The sequence below is a fragment of the Balaenoptera acutorostrata genome, chromosome 5 (genome assembly GCF_949987535.1).
Source record: "Balaenoptera acutorostrata chromosome 5, mBalAcu1.1, whole genome shotgun sequence".
Lineage (NCBI taxonomy): Eukaryota > Metazoa > Chordata > Mammalia > Artiodactyla > Balaenopteridae > Balaenoptera > Balaenoptera acutorostrata.
In genome coordinates, this window is record NC_080068.1 from 18,663,019 (window position 1) to 18,681,332 (window position 18,314).

Below are 18,314 nucleotides of genomic sequence, written 5' to 3' on the forward strand. Positions count from 1 at the left end.
TAGATTCCACATATAAGTGATATCATATAATATTTGTCTTTCTCTGTCTGACTTTATTTAGTTTGATAATCTCTAGGTTCATCCATGTTGCTGCAAATGGCATTAGTTAATTCTTTTTTATGGCTGAGTAATATTGAATTGTATATATATATGCCTCATCTTCTTTATCCATTCATCTGTTGATGAATATTGAGGTTGCCTCCATGTCTTGGCTATTGTAAATAGTGCTGCTATGAACACTGAGGTGCATGTATCTTTTTTTTAAATTAATTTTTATTGGAGTAGAGTTGATTTACAATGTTGTGTTAGTTTCTGCTGTACAGCAAAGTGAATCAGTTATGCATATAAATATATCCACTCTTTTTTAGATTCTATTCCCTTATAGGTCATTACCACATGATCGATCCAGTAATCCCACTCCTGGGCATATATCTGGAAAAGATGAAAGCTCTAATTCAAAAAGATACATGCGCTGGATCATGTGGTAACTCTTAGTTTTTTAAGGAACCTCCATACTGTTCTCCATAGTGCCTGCACCAATTTACGTTCCCACCAACAGTGCAAGAGGGTTCCCTTTTCTCCAGACCCTTTCCAGCATTTATTATTTGTAGACTTTTTTTTTCCTCACATTTTCATTTTAATTACCTCTTTAAAATGCTAGGGTTTTGTGGCCACGTGGGACTTACGTACATTTTCAACCACATAGGACTCAATATTTTAAATCATTAAATTCTCATTACACATTCTGCAGTTCATAAGCTACCCTATCTATACGTACTATCATGTGTTTAAGTATTAACTTGCCTACGATCATTTAAGTAGTAAAAGAGTGAAAATGAGACCTGCGACAGCAATTCTGCATACTTGCTGAGTGACCTTGGAATATAAATCTCTGTAGGTCCCTATAAAAGGAGAAAGTTGATCCAGAAGATCACAGATCTCTTCTATTCCTAATAGTCAATGAATACCCTATTCTTTTTTTTTAAATCGAAATATAGTTGATTTACAATGTTGTGTTCATGTCTGCTGTACAGCAGTGATTCAGTTATACATATATATACATTCTCTTTTATATTCTTTTCCATTATGGTTTATCACAGGATATTGAATATAGTTCCCTGTGCTATACAGTAGGACCTTGTTGTTTATTTGTAGGCTTTTTGATGATGGCCATTATGACCAGTGTGAGGTGATACCTCATTATATTTTGACTTGCATTTCTCTAATAATTAGCATCGTTAAGCATCTTTTCATGTGTCTGTAGGCCATCTGTATGTCATCTTTGGAGAAATGTCTATTTAGGTCTTCTGCCCATTTTTTGATTGGGTTATTTGGTTTTTTTGTTGATGATCAGCATACTATTCTAATTCTCTGGTGAACATGTATATATTATCCAGAGAGAGAAGAGGACTCTGGGCAAAACCACGGTCATGCTAACATTAAAGGGGCAGATAGAGAAGAAGACCAAGAACAAATGTTTAGAGACACTGGCGTTTTGAAGTAAGATGTCAAATAATAGAATTGAGGAAAGTCCATTGTGTTTGTCGAGATATCATTTAAGACTTTTGCCAGACTAATTTTTTTTTCTCTCTCTATTTTTATTTATTTACTCTTTTTTTTTTAATTTTTTAACATCTTTATTGAAGTATAATTGCTTTACAATGGTGTGTTAGTTTCTGCTTTAAAACAAAGTGAATCAGTTATACATATACATATGTTCCCATATCTCTTCCCTCTTGCATCTCCCTCCCTCCCATCCTCCCTATCCCACCCCTCTAGGTGGTCACAAAGCACCAAGCTGATCTCCCTGTGCTATGCGGCTGCTTCCCACTAGCTAGCTATTTTGCATTTGGTAGTGTATATATGTCCATGACACTCTCTCACCCTGTCACATCTCACCCCTCCCCCTCCCCATATCTTCAAGTCCATTCTCTAGTAGGTCTGTGTCTTTATTCCCATCTTGCCACTAGGTTCTTCATGACCTTTTTTTTTTTTTCCTTAGATTCCATATATATGTGTTAGCATACTGTATTTGTTTTTCTCTTTCTGACTTACTTCACTCTGTATGACAGACTCTAACTCCATCCACCTCATTACAAATACCTCCATTTCATTTCTTTTTATGGCTGAGTAATATTCCATTGTATATATGTGCCACATCTTCTTTATCCATTCATCTGTCGATGGACATTTAGGTTGCTTCCATGTCCTGGCTATTGTAAATAGAGCTGCAATGAACATTTTGGTACATGACTCTTTTTGACCTATGGTTTTCTCAGGGTATATGCCCAGTAGTGGGATTGCTGGGTCGTATGGTAGTTCTATTTGTAGTTTTTTAAGGAACATCCATACTGTTCTCCATAGTGGATGTATCAATTCACATTCCCACCAACAGTGCAAGAGTGTTCCCTTTCCTCCACACCCTCTCCAGCATTTATTGTTTCTAGATTTTTTGATGATGGCCATTCTGACCGGTGTGAGATGATACCTCATGGTAGTTTTGATTTGCATTTCTCTAATGATTAAGGATGTTGAGCATTCTTTCATGTGTCTGTTGGCCATCTGTATATCTTCTTTGGAGAAATGTCTATTTAGGTCTTCTGCCCATTTTTGGATTGGGTTGTTTGTTTTTTTGATATTGAGCTGCATGAGCTGCTTGTAAATCTTGGAGATTAATCCTTTGTCAGTTGCTTCATTTGCAAATATTTTCTCCCATTCTGAGGGTTGTCTTTTGGTCTTGTTTATGGTTTCCTTTGCTGTGCAAAAGCTTTTAAGTTTCATTAGGTCCCATTTGTTTATTTGTGTTTTTATTTCCATTTCTCTAGGAGCTGGGTCAAAAAGGATCTTGCTGCGATTTATGTCATAGAGTGTTCTGCCTATGTTTTCCTCTAAGAGTTTGATAGTGTCTGGCTTTACACTTAGGTCTTTAATCCATTTTGAGTTTATTTTTGTGTATGGTGTCAGGGAGTGTTCTAATTTCATACTTTTACATGTACCTGTCCAATTTTCCCAGCACCACTTATTGAAGAGGCTGTCTTTTCTCCACTGTATATGCTTGCCTCCTTTATCAAAGATAAGGTAACCATATGTGCGTGGGTTTATCTCTGGGCTTTCTATCCTGTTCCATTGATCTATATTTCTGTTTTTGTGCCAGTACCAAACTGTCTTGATTACTGTAGCTTTGTAATATAGTCTGAAGTCAGGGAGCCTGATTCCCCCAGCTCCATTTTTCGTTCTCAAGATTGCTTTGGCTATTCGGGGTCTTTTGTGTCTCCATACAAATTGTGAAATTTTTTGCTCTAGTTCTGTGAAAAATGCCAGTGGTAGTTTGATAGGGATTGCATTGAATCTGTAGATTGCTTTGGGTAGTAGAGTCATTTTCACAATGTTGATTCTTCCAATCCAAGAACATGGTATATCTCTCCATCTATTTGTATCATCTTTAATTTCTTTCATCAGTGTCCTATAATTTTCTGCATACAGGTCTTTTGTCTCCTTAGGTAGGTTTATTCCTAGATATTTTATTCTTTTTGTTGCAATGGTAAACGGGAGTGTTTTCTTAATTTCACTTTCACATTTTTCATCATTAGTATATAGGAATGCAAGAGATTTCTGTGCATTAATTTTGTATCCTGCTACTTTACCAAATTCATTGATTAGCTCTAGGAGTTTTCTGGTGGCAGTTTTAGGATTCTCTATGTATAGTATCATGTCATCTGCAAACAGTGACAGCTTTACTTCTTCTTTTCCGATTTGGATTCCTTTTATTTCTTTTTCTTCTCTGATTGCTGTGGCTAACACTTCCAAAACTATGTTGAATAATAGTGGTGAGAGTGGGCAACCTTGTCTTGTTCCTGATCTTAGTGGAAATGGTTTCAGTTTTTCACCATTGAGGACAATGTTGGCTGTGGGTTTGTCCTATATGGCCTTTATTATGTTGAGGAAAGTTCCCTCTATGCCTACTTTCTGCAGGGCTTTTATCATAAATGGGTGTTGAATTTTGTCGAAAGCTTTCTCTGCATCGATTGAGATGATCATATGGTTTTTCTCCTTCAATTTGTTAATATGGTGTATCACGTTGATTGATTTGCGTATATTGAAGAATCCTTGCATTCCTGGAATAAACCCCACTTGATCATGGTGTATAATCCTTTTAATGTGCTGTTGGATTCTGTTTGCTAGTATTTTGTTGAGGAGTTTTGCATCTATGTTCATCAGTGATATTGGCCTGTAGTTTTCTTTCTTTGTGACATCTTTGTCTGGTTTTGCTATCAGGGTGATGGTGACCTCATAGAATGAGTTGGGGAGTGTTCCTCCCTCTGCAATATTTTGGAAGAGTTTGAGAAGGATAGGTGTTAGCTCTTCTCTAAATGTTTGATAGAATTCACCTGTGAAGCCATCTGGTCCTGGGCTTTTGTTTGTTGGAAGATTTTTAATCACAGTTTCTATTTCAGTGCTTGTGATTGGTCTGTTCATATTTTCTATTTCTTCCTGGTTCAGTCTCGGTAGGTTGTGCATTTCTAAGAATCTGTCCATTTCTTCCAAGTTGTCCATTTTATTGGCATAGAGTTGCTTGTAGTAATTTCTCATGATCGTTTGTATTTCTGCAGTGTCAGTGGTTACTTCTCCTTTTTCATTTCTAATTCTATTGATTTGAGTCTTCTCCCTTTTTCTCTTGATGAGTCTGGCTAATGGTTTATCAATTTTGTTTATCTTCTCGAAGAACCAGCTTTTAGTTTCATTGATTTTTGCTATCATTATTTCTTTTTCATTTATTTCTGATCTGATCTTTATGATTTCTTTCCTTCTGCTAGCTTTGGGGTTTTTTTGCTCTTCTTTCTCTAATTGCTTTAGGTGCAAGGTTAGGTTGTTTATTCGAGATGTTTCCTGTTTCTTGATGTAGGCTTGTATTGCTATAAACTTCCCTCTTAGAACTGCTTTTGCTGCATCCCATAGGTTTTGGGTCGTCGTGTCTCCATTGTCATTTGTTTCTAGGTATTTTTTGATTTCCCCTTTGATTTCTTCAGTAATCACTTCGTTATTAAGTAGTGTATTGTGTAGCCTCCATGTGTTTGTATTTTTTACAGATCTTTTCCTGTAATTAATATCTAGTCTCATAGCGTTGTGGTCAGAAAAGATACTTGATATGATTTCAATTTTCTTAAATTTACCAAGGCTTGATTTGTGACCCAAGATATGATCTATCCTGGAGAATGTTCCATGAGCACTCGAGAAAAATGTGTATTCTGTTGTTTTTGGGTGGAATGTCCTATAAATATCAATTAAGTCCATCTTGTTTAATGTATCATTTAAAGCTTGTGTTTCCTTATTTATTTTCATTTTAGATGATCTGTCCATTGGTGAAAGTGGAGTGTTAAAGTCCCCTACTATGATTGTGTTACTGTCGATTTCCCCTTTTATGGCTGTTAGTATTTGCCTTATGTATTGAGGTGCTCCTATGTTGGGTGCATAAATATTTACAATTGTTATACCTTCCTCTTGAATCGATCCGTTGGTCATTATATAGTGTCCTTCTTTGTCTCTTGTAATAGTCTTTATTTTAAAGTCTATTTTGTCTGATATGAGAATTGCTACTCCAGCTTTCTTTTGATTTCCATTTGCGTGGAATATCTTTTTCCATCCCCTCACGTTCAGTCTGTATGTGTCTCTAGGTCTGAAGTGGGTCTCTTGTAGACAGCATATATATGGGTCTTCTTTTTGTATCCATTCAGCCATTCTGTGTCTTTTGGTGGGAGCATTTAATCCATTTACATTTAAGGTAATTATCGATATGTATGTTCCTATTCCCATTTTCTTAAATGTTTTGGGTTTGTTATTGTAGGTGTTTTCCTTCTCTTGTGTTTCTTGCCTAGAGAAGTTCCTTTAGCATTTGTTGTAAAGCTGGTTTGGTGGTGCTGAACTCTCTCAGCTTTTGCTTGTCTGTAAAGGTTTTAATTTCTCCATCACATCTGAATGAGATCCTTGCTGGGTAGAGTAACCTTGGTTGTAGGTTTTTCTCCTTCATGACTTTAAGTATATCCTGCCACTCCCTTCTGGCTTGCAGAGTTTCTGCTGAAAGATCAGCTGTTAACCTTATGGGGATTCCCTTGTGTGTTATTTGTTGTTTTTCCCTTGCTGCTTTTAATATGTTTTCTTTATATTTAATTTTTGATAGTTTGATTAATATGTGTCTTGGCGTGTTTCTCCTTGGATTTATCCTGGATGGGACTCTCTGTGCTTCCAGGACTTGATTAACTATTTCCTTTCACATATTAGGGAAGTTTTCAACTATAATCTCTTCAAATATTTTCTCAGTCCCTTTCTTTTTCTCTTCTTCTTCTCGGACCCCTATAATTCCAATGTTGGTGCATTTAATGTTGTCCCAGAGGTCTCTGAGACTGTCCTCAGTTCTTTTCATTCTTTTTTCTTTATTCTGCTCTGCAGTAGTTATTTCCACTATTTTATCTTCCAGGTCACTTATCCGTTCTTCTGCCTCAGTTATTCTGCTATTGATCCCGTCTAGAGTATTTTTAATTTCATTTATTGTGTTTTTCATCGTTGCTTGGTTCCTCTTTAGTTCTTCTACATCCTTGTTAAATGTTTCTTGCATTTTGTCTATTCTATTTCCAAGATTTTGGATCATCTTTACTATCATTATTCTGAATTCTTTTTCAGGTAGACTGCCTATTTCCTCTTCATTTGTTAGGTCTGGTGTGTTTTGACCCTGCTCCTTCACCGCTGAGTGTTTTTGTGTCTTCTCATTTTGCTTATCTTACTGTGTTTGGGGTCTCCTTTTCACAGGCTGCAGGTTCGTAGTTCCCGTTGTTTTTGGTATCTGTCCCCAGTGGCTAAGGTTGGTTCAGTGGTTTGTGTAGGCTTCCTGGTGGAGGAGACTAGTGCCTGTGTTCTGGTGGATGAGGTTGGATCTTGTCTTTCTGGTGGGCACGTCCACGTCTGGTGGTGTGTTTTGGGGTGTCTGTGGCCTTATTATGATTTTAGGCAGCCTCTCTGTTAATGGATGGGGCTGTGTTCCTGTCTTGCTAGTTGTTTTGCATAGGGTGTCCAGCACTGTAGCTTGCTGGTCGTTGAGTGAAGGTGGGTCTTGATGTTGAGATGGAGATCTCTGAGAGATTTTTGCTGTTTGGTATTACGTGGAGCTGGGAGGTCTCTTGTGGACCAGTGTCCTGAAGTTGGCTTTCCCACCTCAGAGGCACAGCCCTGAAGCCTGGCTGGAGCACCAAGAGCCTTTCATCCACACAGCTCAGACTTTTGGGAGGTCTGACGTCTTCTGCCAGCATTCAGTGGGTTTTCTGTAGGAGCAGTTCCATGTGTAGATATATTTCTACTGTATCTTTTCCGTGGAGCAGAGGGGCTGGTGCCCAGAGGCTCGCTGCCCTGCCGAGCCGTGGAGGGCTGAATTCTGGAGGCTAGAAGTCCAATATCAAGGTGTTAGAAGGCTTGATTTCTTCTAAGGCCTCTCTCTATGGCTTGCAGATGGCCGCCTTCTTGCTGTGCCTGAGTCATATGGTCCTTTCTCTCTGTGCACACATCTCTAGTGTCTCCGCCAGACTAATTTTGATAGAGTTTTAGACACTTTGGTTAGATTGTGGTTTTAAGAGTGATTAAGTGGTAAGAAGTAGGAGACAGAGAATTAAGGACCAAAGTCAAATTTGCTTTAACGCCTTCTTTTAAATTAATTAATTAATTAATTTTAATTTATTTATTTTATTTTTGGCTGTGTTGGGTCTTTGTTGCTGCGCGCGGGCTTTCTCTAGTTGCAGCGAGCGGGGGCTACTCTTCATTGTGGTGCACGGGCTGCTCATTGCAGTGGCTTCTCTTGTTGCGGAGCACAGGCTCTAGGCACGCGGGCTTCAGTAGTTGTGGCATGTGGGCTCAGTAGTTGTGGCTCGTGGGCTCTAGAGGCACAAGCTCAGTAGTTGTGGCGCCACGGGCTTAGTTGCTCCGCGGCATGTGGGATCTTGTTGGACCAGGGATCGAACCTGTGTCACCTGCATTGCCAGGCGGGTTCTCAACCACTGCACCACCAGGGAAGTCCCTGCTTTAACTCTTTGAAGATGTCATATTTTCCTTCACAAGACAAGCTAGACCATGTGTTGTAATATTAGGAAAAGATTATTATTTTAAGGAAAAAATTTTTATTTTAGTTGTTAATACTTCTTAGTACTAGAACTTCCCATGAAAATTATTCTCTACTTACTGCCTCTACCCTCCCCACCAGCAGAAGCTGAGAAATTTTCTATTAGAAAAATTACAGTGTCTTAAATCATAAGTAAATATAAAATACGGAAATCTGGATTTACACACACAAAAAATTTGGATGGTAAGGATTCACTACTGAGATGTACTGTCATGCTTTGAAGGAGTCCAAAAATAATACCCCCATTCCCTACCCAAGTTCAGAATCACTGGCGATATAAGCAGATGAGTTCTCTGTTGGAATTCAGAATAACTGCTTTAAAATTGGTGAAGTCTAGAATGAAGGACAGAGCTTATTTGTATAGTCACAAAGGGATGGCTAATACTTCAGGGCTGAATTAAATATATTTACTAATAATCTTGTCACTGGTGCAGCTGGACAGCCAAAGATGGGGAGGAACAGAGAATTCTTGCCCCTTCTACTAAAAAATCAGGAGCCCAGAAGGGGCTGAGCCATGCATATCCAGTTCTTCTCTCTCAACTTGTTAATCAGATAAGTCATTCCTCTCCTGGCGAATGAAGGTGGCAGTTGCCAAGTGAGGAGCCAGAAGAAGTGTCACTGTAGTAAAAATTCCCTGTAAGGAAACTTGAGACCAGTGGGAAAGGGGTTACTGCCCCAGTTTCAGTATGATCTTTTAAGGAGGTATAATTCACACAGACTAAAATGCACAGATTTTAAATGTACAGTTTGATGAGCTTTGACAAATGTACATACTTATGTAATCACTATTCCAGTCCAGATATCAACATTCTGACACTATAAACAGATTCACAGCAAGAGTTTTTTAAGTACCAACCTGTTCGTTGATTTTAAGTGCTTAAAAAATACATTAAATTTGTAATAATTCTGTTGACAGCGTTGGTTGTCTCTGGATGAAGAATTTAATGAACTTTTCCTAAAAAGATCCCACATCATTAGTAGGCATATAATTATTTCTATGGAGAGACTGAATGATTTTTTTACTGAGTAGAAGTTTTTTAAAAATGGAATGTTCTATGTATTTTTTTAGTTATATATTTTATATTCTTAAGTACTTAAATTGTCTTCACTGATATCTTCCTATATTAAAATATAAGATCCTGTATTTCTATTTCTGATAATATGGAGTGCATAGTGTAGCTGCATAGCAGGTAACATTTACCTTCCCTTCCCTATTGGTATACTTTGGCTCATAAGTGTGTGATACAAAGGATGGTAACTAGACAGCTTTCTGCAAGTAAGGAATTCATTCCCTTATTCACTTAGTTAATTTAACAAATATTTACTGGCTACCTTTTTGTGCCAAGTAATAGGTATAGTGCAATGACTCTAGTTAACAATGTGTCCCGTACAATATAGAGGAGGAATATATATTACCAATTAAACAAAAGAATATATAACTGCACACTGTGAATAGTGCTGTGAAGGATGGATGCAGTGATACAGAATAACCCTGGAGGGTTGGGGAAGAGAAGACTTAGAAGAACAACGATGGTCTCTGGGGTTGTGACAGTTAGGCTGAAACTTGATAAGAAAGGGATGTCAAACAAGGAGCACTGGGGATGGAATGAAGGAAAGGAAACAAGTAGAACAGATCCAGATGCCAATATAGGTAGCACTAAGTACGTCTTAACTACTTTTATTACTTGTTGACTCATAGTTTTGATGTATTATTATCATTTGATTAACATTATATCTTTTTTCCTCAGTGTTGTGGTAATTACTTTTTATTACTTTTAGTAGTATGAACTTAGATATGATATATTATTCATACTTTATTTCAGAAAAATCAACCTAATATCCATGTAATAAGATTGAACAAGTATATCTGAGATATGATGCCCTACAACTTCTTTTTAGTTACTAGAAGACATACATCTGAATATAGTTTTCTTTTCCTTTAGGGAAATAAAATCAATTTCTCAAAACTATTTAAGCCCTCTTAAGAAAATAAATATTAACATTCATTGTGAATGATAACCTGGGATTTTTTATAAAGTAGGTTTAGGATTACTAGGTTAATCACAGTTGTACGAGGCATCACTAGAGCATATTAGTATTATTTAATGTAAATTTTTAAGTCTACTTTTTCCTGGGTTGACCTGGAAAATAAATTACCACTCATTTTATAATAGGGAATTCCACTTTATTTTTAGAATTGTCATGAGCTGGCAATGTACAAAAGTCTATTAAAATTTATACCTTACTTTGAAGTAAGAAAATGCCTAAAATTCTAATACTAAAGCAGCAATCCTAGGAGTCCTTGGTATCCTATTAGGGTGCCCGTGAGGTCAAAACTATTTGTGTGGTATCATCAAAAGATATTTTTTGTCTTTTTTCACTGTATTGACATTTGCATTGACAGTGGTGCAAAAGCAATTGTGGGTAAAAAATTGCTGGTGCTTCAGTATATGTGAATCAGGCTAGTAGTAGCACCAAACTACAATAACTAGTAATTATTGTATTCTTTACCATCGTATACTTGAGGTTAAAAAAAAAAAAAAACCAGTTTCACTTAAGAATGTCCATGATGAAGCAGGAAAAACAATGTTTTTAAAACTCTCAACTTTTTTGTACACATCTTAAAAATATACTATGTGATAAAATGGGAAGTACATAGAAAACACTTGCATTGCATTGTAACGTCTGATGGTTGTTTTTAAGAAAAGCAACTGTGCAAGCTTTTGAGTTGTGAGCTGACTGAGATACTTTTTTTCATGGAATAACATTTTTTTTTAATTTGAAAGAACAGAGAGACGAACTGGCTTTTCATATTTGGCAGATATTTGCTCACAAATGAGGTTAATGTGTCATTTAAGGAAAACAACTGACAGTATCTGTTGCTGGTGATAAAATTAGAGGTTTTAAGAGAAAATTAGAATTTTGGAAAACTTGTATCACCTTAAGCTTGACAGCTTCCCAGTACTTAGTCTTTAAAAAAGATTAGTGAAGATATTAACAAATGTGATATTTTGAAACAGTACAATGAAATGTGTCAGTGTTTGGAAGATATGCATAACTCCATGACCTAATTTTTTAAATGACCAATGCATTGATGATAAACATGTTGCATGCATGAAAGATTCAAAATGCAAAAGAGCAATGGATTTTCATGTAACAGTTGGCAGAGCTCAGTGATATTGTTTCAGATTTCACATGGTAACTAACCTTTAAAAAACTACCACTAATGAAGTTTTAGTGTAGTATCAAAGAATATCCACTGTTATCTAAAAAGGCTGTTAAAATACTCTCTTGTTTTCCAACTATGTATATGTGTGAGGCTGAATTTTTTTCATCTACTTAACCAAAACAACAAATTATAAAGATTGAGTACAGAAGCAGTTATGAGAATCCAGTTTTCTTCTATTAAGGCAGACATTACAGAGATTTGTGAAAATGTAGAAAAATGCCACTCTTCTCAGTAAGTTGGTTTTGAAATATAATTATTTTTCATTAAAAATATAATTATGTTAACAGATAATAGTTTTATATTTGTTAGGCTTAAATTAATTACTAAAATAAGTCTTTAAAAGTCTCATTTTTAATTTTTAGTATGTTAAATATCAATATAAATACTTGAAAAAAGAGCTCTTTTGTACATGATACTATACGTAGAAAATCCTAAACACATCATCAGAAAACTACTAGAGGGCTTCCCTGGTGGCGCAGTGGTTGAGAATCTGCCTGCCAATGCAGGGGACACGGGTTCGAGCCCTGGTCTGGGAAGATCCCCCATGCCGCGGAGCAACTAAGCCCGTGAGCCACAATTACTGAGCCTGCGCATCTGGAGCCCGTGCTCTGCAACAAGAGAGGCCACGATAGTGAGAGGCCCGCACACCGCGATGAAGAGTGGCCCCCGCTTGCTGCAACTGGAGAAAGCCCTCGCACAGAAACGAAGACCCAACACAGCCATAAATAAATAAATGAATAAATAAAATTTAAAAAAACAAACAAACAAAAAAAACTACTAGAGCTCATCAATGAATTTGGTAAAGTTGAAGGATACAAAATTAACATACAGAAATTTGTTTGCATTTCTATACACTAACAATCAGAAAGAGAAATTATGGAAACAATCCCATTTACCATCGCATTAAAAAGAATAAAATACCTAGGAATAAACCTACCTAAGGTGGTAAAAAAACCTGTATTCGGAAAACTATGAGACGCTGGTGAAAGAAATTGAGGATTACACAAACAGGTGGAAGATATGCTGTGTTCTTGGATTGAAAGAATTATTATTGTTAAAATGACCATACTACTCAAGGCAATCTGCTGATTCAGTGCAATCCCTGTCAAAATACCAGTGACATTTTTCGCAGAACTAGACCAAATAATTTAAAAATTTGGATGGAAACACAGAAGACCCTGAATAGCCAAAACAATCTTGAGAAAGAAGAACAGAGCTGAAGGAATCATGCTCCCTGACTTCAGACTATATTATAAAGCTACAGTCATCAAAACAGTATGGTACTGGCACAAAAACAGACACATAGACTAATGGAACAGAATAAAAAGCCCAGAAATAAACCCACACGCTTATGGTCAGTTAATCTACAACAAAGGAGGCAAGACCATGCAATGGAGAAAAGACAGTCTCTTCAGTAAGTGGTGCTGGGAAAACTGGACAGCTACATGGAAAAGAATGAAATTAGAACATTCTCTAACACCATATAAAAAACTGTACTCAAAATGGATTAGAGACCTAAATGTAAGACCAGAAATTATAAATTTCCTAGAGGAAAACATAGGCAGAACACTCTTTGACATAAATCGCAGCATTATTTTTTTGGATCCATCTCCTAAAGTAAAGAAAATAAAAGTAAAATAAACAAATGGGACCTAATTAAACTTAAAAGCTTTTACGCAGAAAAAGAAACCATCAGCAAAATGAAAACACACCCTACTAAATGGGAAAAAATATTTGCAAATTATATGACCAATAAGGGACTAATATCCATAATATATAAACAGCTTATACAACTCAACATCAAAAAACAAACAACCTGATTAAAAAATAGGCAGAAGACCTGAACAGACACTTTTCCAAAGAGGACATGCAGATGACCAATAGGCACATGAAAAGATACTCAACGTCACTAATCATTAGGGAAATGCAAATTAGAACCACAGTGAGATATTATCTCACACGTGACAGAATGGCTGTCATCAAAAAGAACACAAATAACAAATGTTGGTGAGGATGTGGAGAAAAGGGAACCCTTGTATACTTTTGGTGGGAATGTAAATTGTTGCTACACTGTGGAAAACAGTATGGAGGTTTCTCAAAAAAATAAAACTAGAACTACCACTCCTGGGTATATATACCAAAACACTTATCGAAAAGATACATGCACCCCAATGTTCATAGCAGCATTATTTACAGTAGCTAAGATATGGAAGCAACCTAAGTGTCCATCAACAGATGAATGGATAAAGAAGATGTTGGGGGGCGGTGTCTGTGCATATATATACACAGACATAATGGAATACTACTCAGCTATAAAATAAGAATGAAATTCTGCCATTTGCAACAATGTGGACAGACCTAAAAAGTATTATGCTAAGTGAAATGAGTCAGAGAAAGACAAATACTGTATGATATCATTTATATGTGAAATCTAAAAAATACAACAAACTAATAAATATAGCAAAAATAAACAGACTCACAGATACAGAGAACAAACTAGTGGTTATCAGTGGGGAGAGGGAAGGGGGGAGGGGAAGTAAAGGGGTAGGGTATTAAGAAGTACAAACTATTATGTATAAAATAAGCTACAAGGATACATTGTACAACATAGAGAATATAGCCAATATTTTATAACTATAAATGGAGCATAACCTTTAAAAATTGTGAATCACTATATTGTACGCCTGTAATTTATATAACATTATACATCAACTATACTTGAATAAAAAATTTTAAAAAGACCTTTTGGGGTCCTAAATAATTTTTAATAGTGTAAAAAGATTTTTAACAATCTATGGTCTAGAGGAATCCATGTATAATTTAGGAGGAGAGCATTGCTTTAAAATCCAAAATGTACATGTTTTGGCTTAAAGCAGTACTTTGAAGCGTTTTTTAAATGGCAGTGTTAAAACAGGTTTTATAGTCATCAGACTTTATTATTTTAAGTCATATCATTTTGAAACTTTTCTAAACCTTCATTTTCATTTTATGTATTTAAAATACAACAGAGGAAGCCAAAAATGTAATAAAGTATTATTTGCAAAGCTATGTAATTTTTTGTAGACCTTTTGTTTTTTTCAGTTAACCATGGCTTGTTCCTGAACAAGCTAAATAAGGTACAAGAATGCTGAAAAGGTGTTCTGTGACTATCTATGGAATATTCTTGTTATCTTACAGATACAGAATGAATATTTTATATGGGTTAAATGGATAAAATTTTATTTAAAAAATATGTAATCGTATAGTCCATTGCCATTTTGGAATGTATGTGGAAATTAATTCACCATAATGGGAGCCTTATGCCTGTTAGTGGTACTGTTTATCATGTAATATGATGGTTAGAGAGGTTTCTGATTGCTCTTTTTTCTCTAAGCAGATAATCTCAGTGATACCTTGAAGAAGCTGAAGATAACAGCTGTTGACAGAACTGATGATAGTTTAGAAGGATGCTTGGATTGTCTACTTCAAGCCTTGGCTCAAAATAGTAAGTTTTATTATGTTTACTCAAATGCCAAACAAAAAAATCAAATCAACAGTCATTCAGAAATTGGTATATAGTTTAGCACATAACTTACATTCACATAACTTGAATTCTTTTGAATCCTATCCCTGAATACTGAGATTGTTTTACATGTTCTCCCTCCTACTTACCTCGCCTCCCCCAGGATACTGAAAGCCAAGTTGATAGGCAGAAGAAAGGAGGAATTGATTGGTGGTGATGACATTAATACCAGTCCCAGAGAGAGGCAGTTCTCAACAGATAAGCGCCAAAGTTGTTTTTCTTCTTAACACCTACATTTATGCTTTAAAAAAAGACTGTGTTTACATGTGGGGAGGAGAAACAGAGAGGAAGCTTTGAAAAAAAAAAAAAAAAAGAAAGAAACAGAGAGGGAGCTTAAAACACTTGAAATTTTTTTTCTGTGATCTTTTTAATCATTTTACTTTAAAATAATGTGTATGCTTAGGTTTAATTGGAAAGAGCCATCAGTAGTCATCCAAAAATCCCATAGAACTGAGGTAACACTTGATCTTTGGTGGCGTGGTAAATAATACTAGAGATAAAAATTATACAACTCTTCATTGACTAATACATTGTGTTGTTACATTTGATCCATCATATTTCTATTCACTAATTTCTGTATTATCACAATGAATAGACAGATACAGAATAATTTTCATTTGTTTCCTTAATTCTCCTTGGTTGTACTGTGGTTTATGCTGTACTTGTTTTTAATTATGCCATTATTTTATCCTGGGACTAATTATGTAGCTGACAAATAATTCAGGAGGAAGTGTAGACTGTATTGTTAGAGTTCAGTTTCAAGCACTCTGATATGTATGCGTTTTTTTTTCTTTTTTCTTTTTTAGTAAACTGTGATTAGAAAATTTAAAATAATTGATTGCAGTACTCTTCATCAAAAAGCACATTTAAGGCTAGCTTTTAAAATTCTGTTTTAGTAATTGCTTTTGAGATTATAATTCTGTCAAGCTATTTAATCTTAGAGATATCAGAGAAGGGATTTAAAATAAGGAGTTCAGTAAAAACATCTGGATAAGGGTCACAGTGGTAAAGAAAAAGAATAAGAGAGAATCTGTAAGGATGTACTCTCCATTATAGTAGATACAGGTGGCTATTTAAATTTTAACAATTAAATTTAATTAAAAATTAAGTTCTTTACTCTAACTTTTCAATAGCCATGTTTGATTGGTGACTACCTTATTGGGGATCACAGGTATAAACTATTTCCATGATCACAGAATATTCTTTTGGATAGAACCACATAATGACCTGATTTTTACACATGCCTGTATAGGCAGATTTACGTAATCTTATAATTAGTCTGTATAAATTGAGTATCTCAAGTTCATTTTTTTCAAGCATTGTTTTATTATAACTTATTTTGTTTTAAATGGCCCAGTTTTTTCTCTGTGTTAAAAACAAGTAGTATTTTCTAAATGGACCATTTGTTCAGGACCTGAAGGACAAGGAGGTGACGTCCTTGGTTATACGTGGTGGCTTGCTCAGCCCTCTCCTGGAAGGACTGGTACACAGATAGATGAAATTGTCGAAGAGAAATTAAAAAAGGAAGCAAAATTTTATAGCTTTTTAAAGAACAGATTCAGGAAATATCGACAAGTGTATATAGTTGCTGAACTAAATTTCAGACCCACTGCAGTTATTCGTTGGACCCATTTATTGAAAATGGTCTTGAAATTATGTATCATAAAATGTTAAGGCCAAATAGTTACAAAGTGGTAATGAAGACAACAGACTCTACCAATTTAATTATTGACTCTTTAGGAAGGGAACAAAAGGAATATGGCTTCTTAAGAATCTGTACAAATATTCATAATTGTCCTCACATCTGAGACTATGGACACAAAAGAATTTGATGTAGGAAGAGGTGGTTCATGCAGATGTTCCGTCTTTGACTTACAAATGATATCTATCATTGATTGAGCGTCCACTGTGTACTCAGCACTAGACTTCAGACTTATATCTGTTGTCTAATCTAATCTTTCCTATAGACCCATGAGGAGGTATTATATACATCACCATTTAAAAGATAAGGAAACAGTCCCTGTAAGGGTACTTGCCTTGCTCTGGCAGAATACAGAGTTTGAATTTGAACTCTTGGTTTACAAAATAAAAAACTACATTCTGAGTAAAGTGCAGCTTTTTTCCTGAGTTTATAGAATGTGAAAGTGTCTTCAGAAACTAGATTTTAATATTGTCTTAAATTTTTGCTTTTTCTTTAAAATAGTTTCAAATTATTATTACAGAGGAAGAAAATATATAAACCATTTTCTCCTTTGAGCTATATATTTATTTTATAGATATTAATTGGTATGTTTTATAAAATTAACATCTAGCTTTTAAGCAAGAAAAATTTTTTAAATACCAGGTAAATGTTTATTTTATAAAGTTCTTACTTCCCTGAATAAACTGTTTGATCCGTCACTACTTCTATGCTCTTAAAGGTAAAATTATAAAGCATGTAACTTAGAATCTATACTGGCTTTTTTTACACAGAGAAGTTCTAATTTCATAATTCTTCCTAGTGTCAGGTGTTTTAACTAAAAATATCAATGTTTGCACTAGAATTGCACCTGATCAAGAAAGAATGATTTCTCCATTCTTTACAAGATGGTAATGTGTGTAATGGAAATCTAATCTTAAAGTTCTATTTTACAGTTTACTAACCTGTCATTGGAAAGGACATTTCTGAAAGGAAAGAAATTATGCTTTTAAGTTTTTACACTGTGGGAATTTAGTATATTTGAATTGTACATTACAGATTATCATAATCTGAATTAGAATTTTTGCTTTGATGTATGACTTCAGAGTGTTTTCTTAAATTTGGGGTGGCATTAAATCTAGTATATGTAAGGATCTTAAAAGACAGAAGTTGAAAATTTGAATACGTACTAGACTTTATGGAAAACATTTTGTTTGAGCAAGCATTTTGTGTAAATCTCTGATCTAAATTAATATAAAAACATTCATTCACTCATATAAATACTTCAGATCTCAGCTTTAAAATGTTTTTAGTAAATATATGAAGGCTACCAGCCAAGAAATCAGCCCGTTTATTCTGGTCTCTTTTGATTCAGAGAATAGTTAGAAGATTCTCAGTAAATGCTTGTTGAATTGTAGTGTCGGTTATTCTATTTCATACCCATTTGAAAATGTAAAACAGCCCCATTTCTGTCCCTAAACATTAAGGCAGGAATTGTCCTTAGAGAGTATGACGTCTGAACCACCTTATAAGACAAACTACTAGCATGAATTAAAGGCCCCAAAATAAGCAAAATTAACAGTCCATTCATAATAAAAATTCTATTCTGTTGTAAGAGCATGGGGACCATGTTCTTGTTGGTTGGGGGAACCACAAAACAGTGCCAGCCTGATCACCAGCACCACTT

General features: G+C 35.3%; 1 protein-coding gene across 4 annotated transcripts in view; it reads left to right on the forward strand.

Moving 5' to 3' along the window:
- RAP1GDS1 (Rap1 GTPase-GDP dissociation stimulator 1) overlaps positions 1 to 18,314 on the forward strand; it is a 170,579-nt gene that overhangs the window by 28,491 nt on the left and 123,774 nt on the right. For 3 of the 4 annotated variants that reach the window (XM_007184071.2, XM_007184069.2, XM_007184074.2), the window contains exon 2: positions 14,761 to 14,871. In XM_007184071.2, the coding sequence (XP_007184133.1) occupies positions 14,761 to 14,871 (111 nt within the window). The remainder of the gene's footprint in view (positions 1 to 14,760; positions 14,872 to 18,314) is intronic. The other variant, XM_007184070.2, reaches the window with a different exon arrangement.